This window comes from Mytilus californianus, unplaced genomic scaffold, assembly GCF_021869535.1.
Source record: "Mytilus californianus isolate M0D057914Y unplaced genomic scaffold, xbMytCali1.0.p SCAF_12, whole genome shotgun sequence".
In the NCBI taxonomy this organism is placed as follows: domain Eukaryota; kingdom Metazoa; phylum Mollusca; class Bivalvia; order Mytilida; family Mytilidae; genus Mytilus; species Mytilus californianus.
Genome location: NW_026262604.1, coordinates 52,816,561 through 52,839,919, shown reverse-complemented (window position 1 = coordinate 52,839,919; position 23,359 = coordinate 52,816,561). Strand labels below are relative to the sequence as shown.

General features: G+C 33.0%; 1 protein-coding gene across 3 annotated transcripts in view; it reads right to left on the bottom strand.

The window, feature by feature from the left end:
* LOC127722003 (uncharacterized) overlaps positions 1-23,150 on the bottom strand; it is a 69,583-nt gene extending 46,433 nt beyond the window's left edge. For 2 of the 3 annotated variants that reach the window (XR_007991593.1, XM_052228857.1), the window contains exons 1-3: positions 22,928-23,150; positions 18,930-18,993; positions 5,263-5,424 (exon numbers count right to left, since the gene is read on the bottom strand). Coding sequence is in view for 2 of the 3 variants with exons in the window: in XM_052228857.1 (XP_052084817.1) it covers positions 5,263-5,424; positions 18,930-18,993 (226 nt within the window). In the remaining variant the exon portion in view is untranslated. The remainder of the gene's footprint in view (positions 1-5,262; positions 5,425-18,929; positions 18,994-22,927) is intronic. The other variant, XM_052228858.1, reaches the window with a different exon arrangement.
* Between the last annotated feature and the right edge of the window lie 209 nt (positions 23,151-23,359).

Sequence of the window (23,359 nt, the reverse complement as noted above, 5' to 3'; positions counted from 1 at the left end):
TTTGGCCCCTTTTTGGCCCCTTATTCCTAAACTTTTCGGGAAATTACCCCCAAACTCAATTCCAGCTTTCCCTTTGTGATATGGAACCTTGTAGTACAATTTCATAAAGATCCATACACTTACACACAAGTTATTGTCATGAAACTAGAAAAATGCTTGTTTTTCGCCCCTTTTAGGCCCCTAATTCCTAAAATATGGAGGCAATTACCCCCAAAATAACTCCCAGCATTCCCTTTGTGATATGGAACCTTGTGATACAATGTCAGAGAGATCCATACACTTACACACAAGTTATTGTCATGAAACTAGAAAAATGCTTGTTGTTTGCCCCTTTTTGGCCCCTTATTCCTAAAATTTGGAGGCAACTACCCCCAAAATCAATCCCAGCATTCCCTTTGTGATATGGAACCATGTGGTACAATGTCAGAGAGATCCATACACTTACACACAAGTTATGTCTGGAAGTTACAAAAATGCTTATTTTTGGCCCCTAATTCCTTAACTGTGGGTACCATAACCCCCAAAATCAATCCCCACCTTTCTTTTGTGGTATTGAACCTTATAGTAAAATTTCATTGAGATCCATTCACTTAAGCTTAAGTTAGAGTGCGAAAACTAATGTGTCTTCGGACGACGACGACGAAGACGACGACGCCAACATCATACCAATATACGACCACAAAAATTTTTTTGCGGTCGTATAAAAATCACTTGTTTAAGTATCATACCTCAATTTCATTCCAAAAAATCAATTCTTTAAGTATTATTATTTTAATAACCCACACTAATTTCAACACCCCCGAACAGTGAAATTTTGATCGCGAACAGTAGAATTTTATTACATAATCTATAAGATGAAACCTTGAATTTTACAGGAAAATTACTCCCACTGCTGGGAAAAATCTGTTAAGCAAGTATCAGTTTATTTTGTAAAGCCATTTTTATAGCATTTTAGTTGAAAAAATAGAATTTGCAGCTAAATGATTGCATCAAAGGCATAAACCTTGCTGCTTAAAAGAAGCAAAAAGTTCATTTTTTCAATTTTACTAATGAAAAGATATTATCTAAACCTATGTGTTTAAAATTTTGGTAAAACTATACAAAATCACAATTTGTGATAAAACTTCGAATTTTCTACTTAAATAAGTGATTTAAAAATCACTTATTTCAATAAGTCCCCTGACTGTTACAAGATAAAAGCACATTATCAAATTGAAGGGGGTAGGGGTAAGAATATATATGATTAACGGACACTTAATTATCTACAAAATGTCTAATAATGAACAGTAAATTCCAAACTTCATTTATACAGTAATACTAGTAAGTTTCAAACTTTATATATACAGTCCTACAGATCTTATCAGAAAACAGAAAATTTTCAAATAAATCTGTCACTCCAATGATTATCATATGCTAAAATATTTCCAAGATCTAATTAATAATGAAAATAAATCATTATCATATGCTAAAATATTTATAATATCTAATTGAACAGAACTATGGTTGTTGAACATAGTACTCTAACATAATTAATAATGTAATAATCTTCAAAATGTCTAATGATATAGCTTATAATCATTACCACTTAGGAAATAGTTAATTTTCAAATAAATCTGTCACTACAAGTTTTATTCTGAGATAAGACAAATCATAACATGATATTTAAAAATTCTACTTTTGGATATTAAAAATGGCAATAACTCACAAAGGAGATATACTAAAATCTTGAAAATTTATAGAGACCTTCATTAAGTCCCAGGAAACAACATATTTAAATTTGAACAAAAAATTGTCAAAGCGTTTTCATGTTATTGTGCTGACACTGTTTGACAGCCACCTGTAGAACCGCCCAGCCGCCCGCCCCATATCACTATTTTAATAACCGATATTTCCTTAGAAAATCCGGTTAGAAATGAAAAATTCAGCAATTTTTACATTTGTAAAGGGGCATAACTCTAGAACAGCAAAAATGAGGCTACCAAAATTCAAACTGGATCTGTGTTTTGTAGTAATAAGCATTGTGTATATGTTTCATAAGTTAACGTTTGGTTGTGGCAAACTAAAGTAAGAGAACGGAAACAAAAAATTCAGCAATTTTTCCAGTTGTAAAGGGGCATAACTCTCGAATGGTAAAAGTGAAGGTACCCAAATTCAAACTTGATCGGTGTTTTGTGGTAATAAGCATTGTGTTAGCTTCATAACATTTGGTTGAGGCAAACTAAAGCCTTATACTACCGCAGAGGTTGAACCTTGAACAGTTAGGGCAAATTTGGACACAACATTCAAGCTTGATACTGTCTTAATTTGGATTGTGATAAAATTTTTGACATAATATAGGTTTTGGACACAAAATAAATGTGGTCAAAGATCTCAATAATCTATTGTGCAATACTGTGCAAATGAAGATTTCTTCTTGAAACTTTTCAAAAAATTTGAAATTTAAAAAAATTTTGAAGAAAAAAATTTGAACCCCTTATAAAAAAAAATCCCCCACCTCTTGGAGCAATTACCCCCAAACTCAATTGTTGCCTTCTATAGAGATTTTAGAGAGATCCATACACTTACACACAAGTGATTGTCTGGAAACAAGAAAATGCTTGTTTTTTACCCCATTTTTGCCCTTAGTTCCTGCATGTTTGAGGCAATTACCCCCTAACTCAATCAAAGCCTTCCCTTCCCTTTGTGATATGGAACATTGTGGTACAATGTTAGAGAGATCCATACACTTACACACAAGATATTGTCTGGAAACTACAATAAACTGCTTTGCTGAGCGCAGCTAGATACGCCCGCAGAGGTCCAACCCTGAACAGTTGGGGCAAAAATGGACACAATATTCAAGCTTGATTCAGGTCTTAATTTGGATTGTAATTAAATATTTGACATATTATAGGTTTCTGAATAAATGTAGTCAAAGAACTTGAAATTGGTTATATGAATTGAATTTATATTCAATTAAAGATTTCTTGCTGTTGTGCAATACTTATTAAATCTGTTGTCAGACTATAAACAAATAAAGTTCAATTAATTCTCAATGTCATATTACAAAAAACATGTATTAGAAATTTATGAAAATAAAAAGGTAGCTTAAATCAATAGATATAAACAATTCACCAAAGTTTCATGAGAATTGGTGACAGCATTTTTGAGTTATTGTCCGAAAACTGGAAAATAACCCCTTTTTTTAATGAATAAAACCCCATAACTCAGAAATGTAAATTGTAAAATTTATAAAATTCTAAAGGGAGCTTACATCAATACATACAAACAATTCACCAAATTTTCATAAGAATTGCTGAAAGCATTTTTGAGTTTTTGTCTGAAAACTGGAAAATCACCCCTTTTTTTATGAATAAAACCCTGTAACTTGGAAACGTAAAATCTAAAATTTATAAAAATCAAAAGGGAGCTCATGTCAATAGATATAAACAATTCACCACAATTTCTTGCAAGTTGACTTATTGTCTAAAAACTGGAAAATCCCCCCTTTTTTAATGAATAAAACCCCATATGATAACTCAGAAACGTAAAATCTAAATTTTATAAAAAACGAAAGGGAGCTCACGTCAATAGATATAAACAATTTGTGGTATTGAACCTTCTGGTTAACTTAAACTAAAGTTATTGTCTGGAAACCAAATGTGTCTTCAGACGCCCACAATGACATCATAGCATTATACGACGGAAAAAAAGTTTGTGGTGGTATCAAAAAACCTTAACCACAGACAGAACCTAAATGCTGATGATGCAGATGATAGAATCTAGGATTGCTATGTCTCTATTTTGTAACATAAATGTTGCAGGCTCAACAATAAACTCTTATGATGTGTTTGAAACTCATAGATAGGAATAATTTTGTAATTTATGATTATAGTAAAATAAGGTCAAAGCAGAACAATATTTAATAATTTATCTTTAATTAAACACATTTTTATACGACCGCAAAAAAATTTTGCGGTCGTATATTGGTATGACGTTGGCGTCATCGTCCGAAAACACATTGGTTTTCGCACTCTAACTTTAGTTTAAGTGAATGGATCTCTATGAAATTTTACCATAAGGTTCAATACCACAAAAGGAAGGTTGGGATTGATTTTGGGGGTTATGGTACCAAAACAGTTAAGGAATTGGGGGCCAAAAATAAGCATTTTTGTAACTTCCAGACATAACTTGTGTGTTAGTGTATGGATCTCTCTGACATTGTACCACAAGGTTCCATATCACAAAGGGAATGCTAGGATTGATTTTGGGGGTAATTGCCTCAAAATTTTAGGAATTAGGGGCCAAAAAAAGGGCAAAAAACAAGCATTTTTCTAGTTTCATGACAATAACTTGTGTGTAAGTGTATGGATCTTTCTGAAATTGTACTACAAGGTTCCATATCACAAAGGGAAAGCTGGAATTGAGTTTGGGGGTAATTGCCTAAAACGTTTAGGAATAAGGGGCCAAAAATGATCATTTTTCTAGTTTCCAGACAAAAACTTGTGTTCAAGTGTATGGATCTCTCTGAAATTGTACTGCAAGGTACTATACCACAAAGGGAAGGCTGGGATTGATTTTGGGGGTAATTGCCTCAAAATTTTAGGAATTAGGGGCCAAAAAGGGGCAAAAACAAGCATTTTTCTAGTTTCAGGACAATAACTTGTGTGCAAGTGTATGGATCTTTATGAAATTGTGCTACAAGGTTCCATATCACAAAGGGAAAGCTGGGTTCGAGTTTGGGGGTAATTGCCTTAAACGTTTAGGAATTTTTGGCCAAAAAGGGGCCTAAAAACAAGCATTTTTCTAGTTTCCAGACAATAATTTGTGTTCAAATGTATGGATTTCTCTGAAATTGTACTGCAAGGTAAGGTTCTACCATACCACAAAGGGAAGGCTGGGATTGATTTTGGGGGTGAAGAATCATAAGGGGGTTCAAAAAATTTGGGGGAGGGATTTTTTTTCCTTTTTTTCCTTTTTTTTTCTTTAAAATTTTCCATTTTAAATTGGTTATTTCTGATTTATATATGAAAGCAAATAATAATGATATGGTTTGAATAGGTAAATTAAAAAATTTTAAGTTCTTAGACCACATTCATTCTGTGTCAGAAACCTATGCTGTGTCAAATATTTAATCACAATCCAAATTCAGTGCTGTATCAAGCTTGAATGTTGTGTCCATACTTGCCCAACTGTTCAGGGCTCGATCTCTGCAGTCGTATCAAGCTGCGCCCAGCGGAGCATTTTAGTAATGATGAAAATATGAAAAATCCAAAAACCTACCACATTTTGTCTTGTTCAGTTTGCTTGGTTTCTTTTTGTTCATTTTGCTTGGGTTTTTTTTATCAGGGACCTTTTTATTTACATCCATTAATTTTTCTTCTTCCTTATACTGCCCACATCCAACATGTTGAATGTTCTGGCATGTTTCAACCTTGCAGAAACCTGAAAAAATGAATTAAAATTTGTTTATAAATAAAGACTACAGGATCATACAGGCAACCAATCAATTTGAAAATCTACTCTTTGAATACCATCTATCCCAATATAGGTGAATTTATCTCAAAATAACTCATAATTGCAAGTCAGCATGAACACATACATTTAAACGGTATATGTATGCACCATTGTACACAGTTAGTTACCTTGAGAAATAATAGTTGCATTTATAACAAGACAAATACGGGTCTGGATCTGCGTTCCACATTCAGTGACCCAGGTAAAAACATGAGTGCACATGAAGAATTGTCTTCTCACTTTTTTGTTTATTACTTAACTTTACACTCAGATTTTCACCATATACAGGCAATGCAAAAATTTACCATTTTTATAAATCCATAAAAATTTGTAAGGGTTCCGCGGAACCCAGTGTCTTGCCTACTTTTGCTGTTAATCGCAGGCTCAACAAAAATGATGAAAAAAATCAATAAAAATATTCCTTTAGATACAATCTTTTGATTGTAAGAAGCTTCTGTCAAAGTTTGGTATAAATCCAGGATAGTTTATGAATCTAATAAATGTTTTAAAAACTAACTGCAGACTGTATTTAATGTTAACTGGAAGAAAAATTAAGTCCATTTATAAGTAAAATACGGATAATCAGGTACAAAATTTTAACAAAATTTCCTTCTAGATATTAGCTTTTGATCATAAACAAGCTTCTGTCCAAGTTTGGTACAAATCCAGGATAGTTTAAGAAAGTTATTAAAATTTTAAAAACTTTAACCACAGAGTGAATGTAATGTTTCCCGGCAGAAAAACTAAGTCCATTTACAAGTAAAATACGGAAAAACAGGAATTTCATTTTTACAAAATTTACTTCTGGATACTATCTTATGATCATAAACAAGCTTCTGTCCAAGTTTGGTACAAATCCAGGACACAATATTTGCACTTGATACAAGTCTGAATTTGGATTGTAATTAAATATTTGACACATGTATCATAAGTTTCTGACACAGAATAACTGTAGTCAAACAACTAAGAATTGGTTATAGGATTAGAATTTAAATTCATTTTTTTGCTTTTGTGCAATACACTATGCTGTTGCAAATTGACCCCCCCCCCTCCCCCCAACCCCTTTTTTTTGCTGTTGCGAATTGACCCCCCGAATTTTTTTTTTTTTTTTTTACCGCCCCCCTTTTTTTGCTTTTGTGCAATACACTATGCTGTTGCGAATCGACCCCCCCCCCAAAAAAAAACAACTTTTTTTTACCCCCCTTTTTTTCGCTTTGTACAATACATTATGCTGTTGCAAATTGACACCCCACAGACACCCCCCACCCCACACCAAAAAAAAAAAAATACCCCCCCCCCCCCCCATTTTATTTACCAAAAAAAAATATTTGAAGAAATTTTCTCTTATATTCCTGAAATCTGAAATGAGAAAAAATTCTTTCCTCAAGATATGGTCATAATCTCAATTCAAATTTCCAATGGAGTTTGCAACCATAATTACCCATTTAAATACATCATAAAAGTTTTAAAATAGATAAAATGCTTCGCTGGGGCGCAGCTTGATACGACCGCAGAGGTCGAACCCTGAACAGTTGGGGCAAGTATGGACACAACATTCAAGCTTGATACAGCTCTGAATTTGGATTGTTATTAAATATTTGACACAGCATAGGTTTCTGACACAGAAAGAATGTGGTCTAAGAACTTGAATTTTTTTAATTTACCTATTATCGTCCAATGTCCAAAATCAAAATACATGGTTAGATTCAGCATATCAAAGAACCCCATATATTCAATTTTTGTTAAAATCAAACAAAGTTTAATTTTGGACCCCAACTTGGACAAACTTGAAAACTGGGCCCATAATCAAAAATCTAAACACATGTTTAGATTCAGCATATCAAAGAACCCCAAGAATTCAATTTTTGCTAAAATCAAACTAAGTTTAATTTTGGACCCTTTTGGACCTTAATGTAGACCAATTTAAAAAACGGGACTTAAAATTAAAAATCTAAATACACGGTTAGATTTGGAATATCAAAGAACCCCAATAATTCAATTTTTGATGAAATCAAACAAAGTTTAATTTTGGACCCTTTTGACCTCAATATGAACCAATTTGATAGCGGGGCCTACAAATAAAAAATCTAAATACATGGTTAGATTCAGCATATCAAAGAACCTCATATATTCAATTTTTGTTGAAATCAAACAAAGTTTAATTTTGGACCCCAATTTGGACCAACTTGAAAACTGGGCCCATAATCAAAAATCTAAATACATGTTTAGATTCAGCATATCAAAGTACCCCATATATTCAATTTTTGTTGAAATCAAACAAAGTTTAAATACTGGACCCTATCTTGGACCAACTTGAAAACTGGGCCCATAATCAAAAATCTAAACACATCTTTAGATTCAGCAAATCAAAGAACCCCAAGAATTCAATTTTTGTTAAAATCAAACTAAGTTTAATTTTGGACCCTTTGGACCTCAATGTAGACCAATTTAAAAAACAGGACCCAAAATTAAAAACCTAAATACACGGTTAGATTTAGAATATCAAAGAACCCCAATAATTCAATTTTAGATGAAATCAAACAAAGTTTAATTTTGGACCCTTTTGACCTCAATATGAACCAATTAGATAACTGGGTCCACAAATAAAAAATCTAAATACATGGTTAGATTCAGCATATCAAAGAACCCCATATATTCAATTTTTGTTGAAATCAAACAAAGTTTAATTTTGGACCCCAATTGGGACCAACTTGAAAACTGGGCCAAAAATCAAAAATCTAAATACATGTTTAGATTCAGCATATCAAAGAACCTCATATATTCAATTTTTGCTAAAATCAAACAAAGTTTAATTTTGGACCCTTTGGACATTAATGTAGACCAATTTGAAAACTGGACCCAAAATTAAAAATCTAAATACACTGTTAGATTCGGCATAACAAATAAATAAATGTGATCAAAGATTTTACAAATCTAATGCGCCATACTGTGCAATTAAAGATTACTTCTTGAAATTTTTCAATATTTGAAATATGAAAAAAAAATAATATTTGAAGAATAATTCTTTTTAATTTCTGAAATCTGAAATGAGAAAAAATTGGCCCCCCACAATTTCTTTTTATCCCCCCCCCCCCCCCCCTTTTCCCCAAAAAAATTTCTTTCCCTCAAGATATGTTCATAATCTCAATTCAAATTTCCAATGGAGTTGGCAATCATAATTACCCATTTAAATTTACCATAGTGCTAACTTAATCTATTTTATAATAGAATTAATAAAAATATAGTGTCAAATCTTTCATATGAATTTTTTTGTAAAAAAAAAAGATGAAAACATTTGCAGATATTTTTACTGGTCTTCCTTTATAAATATGCATTTCTTTAAACATAATTTAAAAGCAGTGTAAGGGAAGTAACCAAAATGTTGTATTTGGATTACCTCCCTTACACTGTTTTAGATTATCTTTATTGTTCATTAACCATACATAATTTAAAAGCAGTGTAAGGGAGATAATTTCAATGATGTATTTGATTTATCTCCCTTACACTGCTTTAAATTATGTTTTGTACTAAAGTATTTGTCCATTAACCAGGACAACCTTGTTTTTCCCCCTTTTTTGCCCCTAATTCCTAAATGGTTTGAGCCATAACCCCCCAAAGCAAATCCTAACCATCCCTTTGTGGTATGGAAACTTGTAGTATAATTTCAGAGAGATCCATACACCGTTCCACAGTTATTGTCTGGAAACTAGAAAATGCTCATTTTTGGCCCCTTTTTGGCCCCTAATTCCTTAACTGTTGGTACCATAACCCCCAAAATCAATCCCAACCTTCCTTTTGTGGTATTTAACCTTATGGTCAAATTTCAAAAAGATCCATTCACTTAAACTAAAGTTAGAGTGCGAAAGCCAATATGTATTCGGACGACGACGCCGGACGACGACGACGACGACGACGACGACGACGCCGCCAACGTCATACCAATATACGACCACAAAATTTGTTTGCGGTCGTATAAAAATGACATACATAATCATGGCTTAAAATAGATTTTCCTTAATCAGCATTTTTTAAAATAGAAACTTCTAAAAATAGAAGTTACTAAATTGACACAGAGATGCAACTAATCGTCGGACCTGTCGGCCCGAGGGGGCAGAAATTGAGCAGGTCCGGCAAATTGGGCTTTTGTGCAAGACCTTAATGACCGGCAGACAGTTCTCTAGGATTTTAGTATTTTTGGTGCTAACCTATTAGTGGGGAATTGAAATTTGCCTTATTGAAAATTTATTAATTAAAGTTAGTTAGTATGTTTGCTGTAGATCATATGATTCAAACATCAATGCTTTGAAATGTCAACTTTCGCGGTAAACAATGGGGATACATGAGATTGGGGAGAGAAACGGCAGTTTTCATTCTTTCTGTAACTGTAACTGTATTGCGAATCTTCTTCCAATAAAGGAGCACCTCAATTGATGAGTAATTATCCACCAAAATAAAAGTTAATGTATCTGAACACTTAAAATGTGACATTTGTTATATGAAAAGCAGTCTTCCATTAAAACAAAATTTTGTGTACCAACATAATGGTAAAAAAATTATAAAATTTTCAAATGTTGCTTTTTGAAGTTTAAACATATTTATTCATGCAATTTACAAATATATCAAAATATACAAGGATAACAAAAAGTAAGATCTGGAAACAAGCTGCACACAGCTTATATCAATCTGATTGATTTTTTGTAAGTACATGTATCCCTGCGATGAGAGTTGTAACTGGGAACTTTAAAGAGGGAAATTTAAAACTGAATTGACTTTTCAGTCCTCACTTTCCTGAGAACGTTGTAATCAATTAAAAATCTTAGAGAACTGTCAAAAAAAATGGAAAATGGCCCTAGCCTGCAGTTCAGTGGTACACAATAAAAAAAAATAAAAATATATTGTAGTAGTTATTAAATAAAAAAACTCAATTGAATTTTAGATATTTTCTAAAAACAATCCACTAAAGCAGCTGTCACTGTAAAGACATCCTATCTTCGTTCTCTTACTGTATAAAAAGCTGATATAAAAAAATGTAGGTCTGGCAAAAAATTGATGGGTCTGACAAAACTTGCTACCCTGTAGGCCCCAATGTCTGACAGAAAAAAAAAAACTGTTTGCATCTCTGTTGACAGCTAATCACCTCAAGACAATACAACATTTCTTTATACATAATTTTAAAGCAGTGTAAGGGAGGTAATCCAAATATATAATTTTTTTTTTTAATTGTCCACTAACAAGGAAACTCTTGTTTTCCCCCTAATTCCTAAACGGTTTGAGCCATAAGCCCCCAAAGCCAATCCTAACCATCCCTTTGTGGTATAGAAACTTGTGGTATAATTTCAGAGAGATCCATACACCATTCCAAAAGTTATTGTCTGGAAACTAGAAAAATGCTTATTTTGGCCCCTAATTCTTAAACTGTAGGGACCATAACCCCTATAAAATCAATCCCAAACCTTGTGTTTAAATTTCATAGATTTCTATTTACATTTACTAAAGTTATTGACCAGAAACCAAGTGTCTCCGGACGACGACAAGGACGTGATACCAATATAGGACCGCAAAATGTTTTGTGGTCGTATAAAAATGGTTACAATCTATGGGAAACAACACTGAAAGGGAAAACAAACAACAAGCTTTGTTACCTTTTAATATTAACATTTTTTTAAAGTCAAACAAAGGTTCAAAACACATGTATAATATTTTAAACCAAGGTGCAATACCAGTTGTAATTGCAGCTGAGCGATAATGGGAGAGTATATTGAATAACATTCATTGACGTTGTAGGAGATTGGAAAAAAATACATAATTGTGTCACTAAAATTTCAAAAAATACCAAGCTCTGTTGGTTTCAATACCGAATTATTCACCGTATTATAGGTACTAATACTTTACTTTTAATCAAAGCACTGTAAGCGCTGTAGGCAGTTAACCAAAAACCAAGGCAAATGTAATTATGAAAAATGTGGCAGTGTTGCTTCATTTTTTCTTTTTAAAGATTTGAAAGAACAAACATTAAACATTCGTATATTGTAAATTTATGTTTATTTAATGAATTGATTTACAGATTATTAAGGCAAATTAATTAATATTTTATCAAGGTTTTCAAAAGCAAAGCATATATCAATGTATATTTTTAATGGTGAGTCTGCAGTGGTACAAGTTCGCAATGATTGCAGTTGTTCTAGTTGGTAGTTAACTTTGGTACCAGTTGACGTAGTACGCGGTTGTAATATTCTGAATGGACTTGCTTCCCTGGAAGGAACACTGAGTTTGGGTTCTACAGTACAAAAGTTATGAGACACAAATCAGACAAATATTTACTACTACAGGGATCAAAGTTGAGGTCTGATTGACCTGCCCATAGTAATTGTAAATGACCCCCACCTTCACCCCAAGTCCATGATGTCACTCCATACCAAGTTTGGAATAAAATGACAGGTGATTATAAAACAGTTGGTCAAACATTCTTAGACTTTACACTGCTTGAAAGATTTATATGTTTTCTTTAAAATGAGCCATAAATGAAAATTTTTATAGGCCCAGAAATAATTCAAAAGATAATTAAACTAAATTCAATTAACCTTGACTTATCTTTTGCATCAATAAAATTTCAAAATAAACAAGAAATAATTGTAACAGGATACTGTTTCGAAGTCTCCCAAACAAAGCTCCCATAATTTGTCATACCCATGGTCGCCTGACATTGGGTAAAGTCCAGTACACATTGATTTTGTCTAGTAAAGTGAAACGGTATGCATATGTGACGCCTAGGAGATTGACCCTGTATGTCATTCAAATCTTTTTGAAATGACGAACAGGAATAAATATGTTTTTGGGGTGGGTATCTCGACCGTTTACAAGTTCTCAAAAAGGGGGGGGGGGGGTTGGTGATCCCCCATGAACTCGCCCTTCATTTCATTTGATTTGGTTTATTGTCCCATACAAGAATATATATGGTTTCGGGGTGGGGATCTCGACCGTTTCCAAGTTCTCAAACAGGAGGGGTTGGGGTGACCCATGGGACTCCCCCTATATTTCATTTGATTTGTTATATTGTCCCATACATGAATATATATGGTTTAGGGGTGGGGATCTCGACCGTTTACAAGTTCTCAAACAGTAAGGGGTGGGGTGACACCGGGGATTCCCCAAAATTTTCTTTTGATTTGTTTTATTGTCCCATACAAGTATATATATGGTTTAGGGGTGGGGATCACGACCGTTTACAAGATAAAAGCACATTTTCAAATTGAAGGGGGATGGGATGACCTCCAGGGAATTGCCCTATATTTTATTTTATTGTCCTGTTATCATTACTGAAGACTGTTAGTGTCTATCACTTACTGTTATCGAGTAATAGTCATATGAAAATTTAAAAAAAACAAACCAATAGGGTTCTATAGTAAACCCCTCCCTTCTTTAGGCCCCTGAAAATACCCTTAAATAGTCCCCAATGCACAAGCAAAAGATTGATGGCTCCGCTAGACATGTTAGTCTAACATTTTATAAAACCCTAAGTGAATCTGACAAGCGGTCCGAGTTGTCTTCTTAGATGGACTGAGTGGACTCTGTCCGACTTGTCTCTGGGACAAGTTGTTTCGCATTTCTTAAAACATCAACCTGATAAGTTGACGTTGATTACATCGATTTCCAGTTCTTTTTCATTCATAAAACAAGCATTCTGGGAGTATTGCCTGGCAATACATACTCCCCTACCGGTTAAAAATTCATTGTACTGAAACAAAATGTTAAATTGATCTATAACTTGTCATGGTGTAAACTAGATAACAAATATCAAGTCAATATCTTCAAGCATGACAAAAAAAATAAATGTGGATAGTGTCCACATGTGGACACAGATGATGCCCCCGCTTGCATATCATATAGTTATAAAGAGACTTAACTGAAAAATGATAAAAGTGACGCTACCCAAATTTGAACTTGATCTGAGTTTTGTGGTAATAAGCATTGTGTGTAAGTCTCATAACATTTGGTTGAGGCTAACTTAAGTAGAGAACAGAAACTAAAAATTCAGCAATTTTTCTATTTGTAAACACCCATAACTCTAGAACAGTTGTGTATAAGTTTTACAACATTTGGTTGAGACAAACTAAAAAATTCAGCAATTTTTATGTTTATAAAGGGACATAACTCTAGAATGGTAAAAGTGTTGCCACCTAATTTCGTACTTAATCTGTATTATGTAGCAATAAGCATTGTGTATAAGTTTCATAACATTTGGTTGAGGCAAACTCAAGTTAGAGAACTGAAACAAAAAATTGTACTTGATCCTTACTGAGTTCTGTGGTAATGAATATTGTGTATAGGTTTCATAATGTTTGGCTGGGGAAAACTTCAGTTACAGAATGGAAACTCAAAAAATTTGCAATCTTTCTATTTATAAAGGGGCATCACTCAATAATGGTTAAAGTGACACTACCCAAATTCAACTTGATCTGTGTTTTATCAGTGGAAGTCAAAATTAAACATTGCATTGTATAAAGCATTGATTGTAGTTGATCCAACTATAATCATGGTCAAAGGAAGATAACTCCAATTTTAAAAATATATTATATAAACTTGATATTTAGAAGAAAATAAAAATTTTGCAATTTTTCCTTTTATAAAGGGGCATAACTCTAGATCGGTTAAAGTGACACCACCAAAATTCAAACTTGATCTGTGTTTTGTGGTAATAAGCATTGTGTATAAGTTTCATAACATTTGGTTGAGGCAAACTTAAGTTAGAGAACGGAAACTAAAAATTTTGCAATATTTCCTTTTATAAAGGGGCATAACTCTAGATCGGTTAAAGTGACGCCACCAAAATTCAAACTTGATCTGTGTTTTGTGGTAATAAGCATTGTGTATAAGTTTCATAACATTTGGTTGAGGCAAACTCAAGTTAGAGAACGGAAACCAATTTCGGGACGTACAGACGGACGTACGTACGTACGTACGTACGTACAGACGGACAAGGGTAAAACTTAATGCCCCCTCCGCTACGGCGGGGGCATAAAAATGATTTTCTAAGTCCAAGGACCATAACTCTGCACAAAATCATCAGACAAGAACAAAATTCAAACTTGATCTGTAACTTGTCATGATAAAACTATATACCAATTATCAAGTCAATATCTTCAAGCATGATGAAAATAAAATGCTTCGCTGGGGCGCAGCTTGATACGACCGCAGAGGTCGAACCCTGAACAGTTGGGGCAAGTATGGACACAACATTCAAGCTTGATACAGCTCTGAATTTGGATTGTTATTAAATATTTGAAACAGCATAGGTTTCTGACACAGAAAGAATGTGGTCTAAGAACTTGAATTTTTTTAATTTACCTATTATGGTCCAATATCCAAAATCAAAATACATGGTTAGATTCAGCATATCAAAGAACCCCATATATTCAATTTTTGTTAAAATCAAACAAAGTTTAATTTTGGACCCCAACTTGGACAAACTTGAAAACTGGGCACATAATCAAAAATCTAAACACATGTTTAGATTCAGCATATCAAAGAACCCCAAGAATTCAATTTTTGCTAAAATCAAACAAAGTTTAATTTTGGACCCCAACTTGGACAAACTTGAAAACTGGGCCCATAATCAAAAATCCAAACACATGTTTAGATTCAGCATATCAAAGAACCTCATATATTCAATTTTTGCTAAAATCAAACTAAGTTTAATTTTGGACCCTTTGGACCTTAATGTCGACCAATTTAAAAAACGGGACTTAAAATTAAAAATCTAAATACACGGTTAGATTTGGAATATCAAAGAACCCCAATAATTCAATTTTTGATGAAATCAAACAAAGTTTAATTTTGGACCCTTTTGACCTCAATATGAACCAATTTGATAGTGGGGCCCACAAATAAAAAATCTAAATTCATGGTTAGATTCAGCATATCAAAGAACCCCATATATTCAATTTTTGTTGAAATCAAAAAAAGTTTATTTTTGGACCCCAACTTGGACCAACTTGAAAACTGGGCCCATAATCAAAAATCTAAACACATGTTTAGATTCAGCATATCAAAGAACCTCATATATTCAATTTTTGCTAAAATCAAACTAAATTTAATTTTGGACCCTTTGGACCTTAATGTCGACCAATTTAAAAAACGGGACCCAAAATTAAAAATCTAAATACACGGTTAGATTTGGCATATCAAAGAACCCCAATATTTCAATTTTTGATGAAATCAAACAAAGTTTAATTTTGGACCCTTTTGACCTCAATATGAACCAATTTGATAGCGGGCCCACAAATAAAAAATCTAAATACATGGTAAGATTCAGCATATCAAAGAACCCCATATATTCAATTTTTGTTGAAATCAAACAAAGTTTAATTTTGGACCCCAATTTGGACCAACTTGAAAACTGGGCAAAAAATCTAAAATCTAAATACATGTTTAGATTCAGCATATCAAAGAACCCCATATATTCAATTTTTATTGAAATCAAACAAAGCTTAATTTTGGACCCCAACTTGGACCAACTTGAAAACTGGGCCCATAATAAAAAATCTAAACACATGTTTAGATTCAGCATATCAAAGAACCCCAAGAATTCAATTTTTGTTAAAATCAAACTAAGTTTAATTTTGGACCCTTTGGACCTTAATGTAGACCAATTTAAAAACGGGACCCAAAATTAAAAATCTAAATACACGGTTAGATTTGACATATCAAAGAACCCCAATAATTCAATTTTTGATGAAATCAAACAAAGTTTAATTTTGGACCCTTTTGACCTCAATATGTTCCAATTTGATAGCGGGGTCCACAAATAAAAAATCTAAGTACATGGTTACATTCAGCATATCAAAGAACCCCATATATTCAATTTTTGTTGAAATCAAACAAAAAAAAAGTTTTATTTGGGCCCCAATTTGGACCAACTTGAAAACTGGGCCAAAAATCAAAAATCTAAATACATGTTTAGATTCAGCATATCAAAGAACCCCATATATTCAATTTTTTGTTAAAATCAAACAAAGTTTAATTTTGGACCCTTTGGACCTTAATGTAGACCAATTTGAAAACTGGACCCAAAATTAAAAATCTAAATACACGGTTAGATTCGGCATAACAAATAATTAAATGTGGTCAAAGATTTTACAAATCTAATGCGCCATACTGTGCAATTAAAGATTACTTCTTGAAATTTTTCAATATTTGAAATTTGAAAAAAAATAATATTTGAAGAATAATTCTTTTTAATTTCTGAAATCTGAAATGAGAAAAAATTGACCCCCCACAATTTCTTTTTACCCCCCCCTTTTTTCCCCAAAAAAATTATTTCCCTCAAGATATGGTCATAATCTCAATTCAAATTTCCAATGGAGTTTGCAACCATAATTACCCATTTAAATTTACCATAGTGCTAACTTAATCTATTTTATAATAGAATTTAAAATATAGTGTCAAATCTTTCATATGGATTTTTTGGTGAAAAAAAAAGATGCAACATTTGCAGATATTTTTACTGGTCTTCCTTTATAAATATGCATTTCTTTAAACATAATTTAAAAGCAGTGTAAGGGAAGTAACCAAAACGTTGTATTTGGATTACCTCCCTTACACTGTTTTAAATTATCTTAATTGTTCATTAACCATTACTTTATACATAATTTAAAAGCAGTGTAAGGGAGATAATTTCAATGATGTATTTGATTTATCTCCCTTACACTGCTTTAAATTATGTTTTGTACTAAAGTATTTGTCCATTAACCAGGACAACCTTGTTTTTCCCCCTTTTTTGCCCCTAATTCTTAAACGGTTTGAGCCATAACCCCCCAAAGCAAATCCTAACCATCCCTTTGTGGTATGGAAACTTGTAGTATAATTTCAGAGAGATCCATACACCATTCCACAGTTATTGTCTGGAAACTAGAAAATGCTTATTTTTGGCCCCTTTTTGGCCCCTAATTCCTTAACTGTTGGTACCATAACCCCCAAAATCAATCCCCACCTTCCTTTTGTGGTATTGAACCTTATGGTAAAATTTCATAGAGATCCATTCACTTAAACTAAAGTTAGAGTGCGAAAACTAATTCGTCTTCGGACGACGACGCCGGACGACGACGACGACGACGACGACGACGACGCCAACGTCATACCAATATACGACCACAAAAATTTTTTTGCGGTCGTATAAAAATGCAGTTTTTACCACAGAAATTTTTAAAGACATATTCGAGCATCTTTTTGCATATACTATCTAAGAATCTTAAGCTTTGATGAGATCTCAATGATGTCATGTAATTGCTTCTGACTTCTTGTGCTGCGTTTTATGAAAATGTGGATTATACCTAATTGAGGTATAATCCACTAATTGATGGTTGTTGACGACTGATTTCCTTAAGTATGCATCAGTCCCAACTTTAAGATTTGTCAGTTGAAATGGACAGGAAGAGACTAAAGAACAAAAATAAGATTTAATAGATGAAAACTCAGAATTTATAAGTAGGAAAAGGAGGTTCATATTAGCAATGATTAGTTTTTGGGTTTCTCTAACAAACATGACAAAATGCAGCACGAAGTGTCAATATCAATTTCATGTCATCACTAAGTGGTCATCAAAGCTTGTTATGGTTAATCCAAAAAGATGCTCCACTATCGGAGCGTCTTTTTACCACAGAACACCACAGAATACCACAGAACACCACAGAATACCACAGAACACCCAAAATATACCACAGAACTACACAAAATACAATTAAACTACTAAAATATACCACAGAACATTGAATTACTTTACAAAATGCAAAACTAATAAGTCAGAATTATATTATTTTCATAATTCGGGCTACACTAATGACAGGACGATTGACCGGATGAAATATGAATTTCTTTAATGATCATAACTTTTTTTGTTATTTGGTAGATTTTTTTTATATTTGGAGACCTTTGAGATACTAAACTATATTTTATAAAAATCTTTTAAAAACAATTTATTGTAAAAAAAAAGTTTTTCCATAAAAAAATGATTTTCTATTAATAAATGTTTTTCTATAAAAAAAGTTTTTTCTATAAAAAAATGTTTTTCTATAAAAAAAAATGCTTTTTTCTATAAAAAAATGTTTTTCTATAAAAATAAAAAGTTGACATTGTGAATTTTACCGGCGCCAATTACACTATTAAGATTAAGTTTGTTCTCCCACTTCTGTTAATTTCAAAATATTCAACTGTTTACAAAATTGTCAATTGATTGATTCTAATTACCATCTGATTATGCAAGGTTTAATTCAGTTAAATGGTTTATTCCTCTTGGAAATCAGAACTGGAAAACTCTCCAAAAGCATTATGTTATAAACTATTTAAAGAAAATTTGGAATTTGAAGAATATTTAGACTTATTACCTTATAAAGATAGAATAACTTTATGTAGGTTTAGAACTGGAAATAACCGGTTACCTATAGAAACCGGTAGATGGCTTGGAATTGTTAGACAGGAAAGGTTCTGTGTACTTTGTAACATCTGTAAATAAAAACACTAATTTCTGTTTATCATCAAAAGACATAAAATCACTATTAAAATGTGTTGCTTCATCAAATATTTTTTTCTAAAATCGTCATATAAAACACACGATAAAATGACATGGGCTTCATCTTCTAAAATATCCTTACAACTATCACAGACTCGCTCCTCTAAAAGTAATTTTTTAAATCTTCCTGTTTCGATTCTTAGTGGTGCTACACCACATCGAAATTTGACAAAAGAACTCCTTTGTGAAAATGACTATGGAATTGTACAATAAGTTTCCGTTTCACACATTTTAAGGCCCTGCATAAATTCTATACATAAATTGGAGAAGATATACACACATCAAAAGAAAATTCCCAAATCATCAAATTTGAAATTTTTGACTATTACATGTATAAAGACACACTTATAATATTTTATTAGTCAACTCAAATAACTGTCCAACAACAATTTCAAATATCTTTTTGAAAGTATTTGGTAGCCCTTAAAGGACTGCTTTATATATTATTCAATATTTAATAATATACATGTACTTATTGTAACAACTCTTAACATAAAATACAACAAAAAAATGACTACAAAAACAATAAATTCTGGTATATACAAAATAGATTTAAGATATAATTCGTTATGTATCTAAACATTCTAAATAAAATGCTCTGCTGGGGCGCAGCTTGATACGACCGCAGAGGTAGAACCCTGAACAGTTGGGGCAAGTATGGACACAACATTCAAGCTTGATACAGCACTGAATTTGGATTGTAATTAAATATTTGACACAGCATAGGTTTCTGACACAGAATGAATGTGGTCTAAGAACTTAAAAATTTTTAATTTATCTATTCAAACCATATCATTATTATTTGCTTTTATATATAAATCAGAAATAACCAATTTAAAATGGAAAATTTTAAAGAAAAAAAAGGAAACCCCCCCCCAAAATTTTTTGAACCCCCTTATGATTCATCACCCCCAAACTCAATCCCAGCCTTCCCTTTGTGGTATGGTACCTTGCAGTGCACATAAATGTGATGGACTGTGAAACTCAGATCAGGAGTTTGGGAAATTTTGGTCAGGAGATTAGGACTCAGATCAGGAGGTTTTTAATCGACACAAATTCTGTCATAAATGTAACCGTTTGCTGTAGAAATTGTCTGTTAAAGTGTGTTTTCTTCAACTTTCCATCCGAATGTATTATGTTTATAGTACCCTTGTACTTATAAATTTTCTCTATCTTTTTAAACTTTGAACTTGTTCAATCTAACATTCTTCTTTATTAGCATGATTAGTATGTTCTTTAAAATTTCTTATCTTTTTTACCATTATTCATTGCAATCAGAACATTTGCTTATCTATATGGAAGGAGATTTTTTTTTTTTTATCTTTATTATGCAAGTAGATTTTTAATGCATGATAAGTAACACATACGAACTATGATCATGGGTCATAGTTAATATATAAATTTCAATTTAAGCCTTGAAAGGAAGTATAGAACCCTCAAATAATTTTCAAATTATTATTTTTTTATTTGTCCTAAGACATTTAAAATCATTTAATTACCATCCTTTTATGATTATTTGTTCAATTTATATTTTATTTATATTCTTTTAAAAATTTACATTGTTTAAAGGAAAATAACTTAAAACTGAATAAATCAAGGGAAGTAGCCCAACATTCATTTTAAATACAAAGTTTTATTACACAATCAGCCTGAGGTAAAAATCGTTGATTACCAGTATGTTTGACACCCAAGGTGACAAGTGAAGCCATATAATTATGCATGTTAATTGATTTACAGGTAAAATATAACTTCAGGTAATGTCAGTTACACCAGATATGTTGGGCTGAAATTTTTCATTCATGAAATATTTCATACACAGGATTTTTTTGTCTTCAACGGGATGTCGGGAGGAGACCCCTGAAAACGGGATTATTGTACACCCGTTGGGAGGTTCATATGTATGAGTACAATTTCAGAGAGATCCATACACTTGAACACAAGTTATTGTCTGGAAACTAGAAAAATGCTTGTTTTTTGGCCCCTTTATGGCCCCAAATTCATAAACATTTAGGGCAATTACCCCAAACTCAAACCCAGCTTTCCCTTTGTGATATGGAACCTTGCAGTACAATTTCATAAAGATCCATACACTTACACACAAGTTATTGTCCTGAAACTAGAAAAATGCTTGGTTTTTTTTTGCCCCTTTATGGCCCCTAATTCCTCAAATTTCTAGGGAATTACCCCCAAAATCAATCCCAGCCTACCCTTTGTAGTATGGTACCTTGCAGTACAATTTCAGAGAGATCCATACACTTGAACACAAGTTATTGTCTGGAAACTAGAAAAATGCTTATTTTTGGCCCCTTATTCCTAAACGTTGTGGGCAATTACCCCCAAAATCAATTCCAGCTTTCCCTTTGTGATATGGAACCTTGAAGTACAATTTCATAAAGATCCATACACTTACACACAAGTTATTGTCATGAAACTAGAAAACTGCTTGTTTTTTGCCCCTTTTTGGCCCCTAATTCCTAAAATTTGGAGGCAATTACCCCCAAAATCAATCCCAGCATTCCCTTTGTGATATGGAACCTTGTGGTACAATGTCAGAGTCATGAAACTAGAAAAATGCTTGTTTTTTGCCCCTTTTTGGCCCCTAATTCCTAAAATTTGGAGGCAATTACCCCCAAAATCAATGCCAGCATTCCCTTTGTGATATGGAACCTTGTGGTACAATTTCAGAGAGATCCATACACTAACACACAAGTTATGTCTGGAAGTTACAAAAATGCTTATTTTTGGCCCCTTTTTGTCCCCTAATTCCTTAACTGTTGGTACCATAACCACCAAAATCAATCCCCACCTTCCTTTTGTGGTATTGAACCTTATGGTAAAATTTCATAGAGATCCATTCACTTAAACTAAAGTTAGAGTGCGAAAACCAATGTGTCTTCGGACGACGACGACGACGCCAACGTCATACCAATATACGACCACAAAATTTTTTTGCGGTCGTATAAAAATGGAAGAACAAAAATAACAAGAAAAAATTAAAATGTATTTAAAAAAAAATGAAATGTCACAAATATACCCCAGAATTACAATTGTTGTGACTTTAAATATTTTTTGTATATTATGGTTTTAATACCGGTAGGTGCTTTTGGTATAGACCCAATAATAGGCCAATTCAGTTGGGGGGATCTCATTGGGGGGTTCTGATCCCGGATCCCGCTTACTGTTTTACCAGATTCCCGTATCCCGCTTACACTATGTACGTAAGCAATTCTCATTTTTTTGTAATTTCCCGTGTCCCGCTAGACTTCATTTCCCGTTTTCACGGCACAATAATTTGACTTTCACGTGTCACGCTTACAGAAAATCGGCAATCCCGGGTCACGCTTAAACCCCAATGAGACCCACAGTTGGGGGCGTAGCGATAGTGAGTCGACCCTAAATAGAAAAAAAATAAATTTATTTGAATAATAAATGTCAAATTATAAAAAGAATTAACAATAACAACAATATAATGTCTAAAGTATTTATATTTCGAAGTTCTGTGGTATATTTTTGGTGTTCTGTGGTATTCTGTGGTGTTCTGTGGTAAAAAGACGCTCCCGCTCCACTATCTCTTAAAATTTTGTTTTGATAAAAACTGCATTATACCTCAATTGGTGTATCTCATTGTCAAATGATGTATTATACCTTAATTGAGGTATAATCCATGGCCACCAATTAATGGTTATTCCTGGCCTGTCACAGGCACTTGTTTCTAGATGCTTGTTTCTATCCATTGGAAGGTCGACCTTCCCATGGATAGAAATAAGTGCCTGTGGACTGTCCCTGGTTAGTCCAATAAATATGCACACGTTTGAAACGTCGTTTGTCATGTTTGTTGGTGTTACATGTAATTAAGAAGATACCTACTTCCCCTACAACATCTCCAGTTTATGTATCCAGTCCGGGAAATCCACGAATTCGACAACGTTTACGAATTCTGTATCTGTATCTGTATTTCCGACTTCTGTATAAGGATGGGTACGTCACAGATTCCTTTCGGCAATTGTGTGACGGGTTGGTCTGCGCACAAGTTATTTATGCTCAATATTTTTACATTCAATTTTGTGTATTACATCAGATCAGTTGTCGACAGTTCTAGATAGTTCATTTTAGCTAAAATTACGATAAGGGTACGGCAGCGGTGCACTTCCCCAGAACCATTACTTGTGCAGAACCGGAGTACGTTCTCAGAACCAATATAAGTCTTGCGCAGATATGTCTTTGATTGACCTCTTGAATAACTCCTCATTCCCGTAAAATTAAGACAGATAACAACGACCCTGAAAGAAAACATTAAAG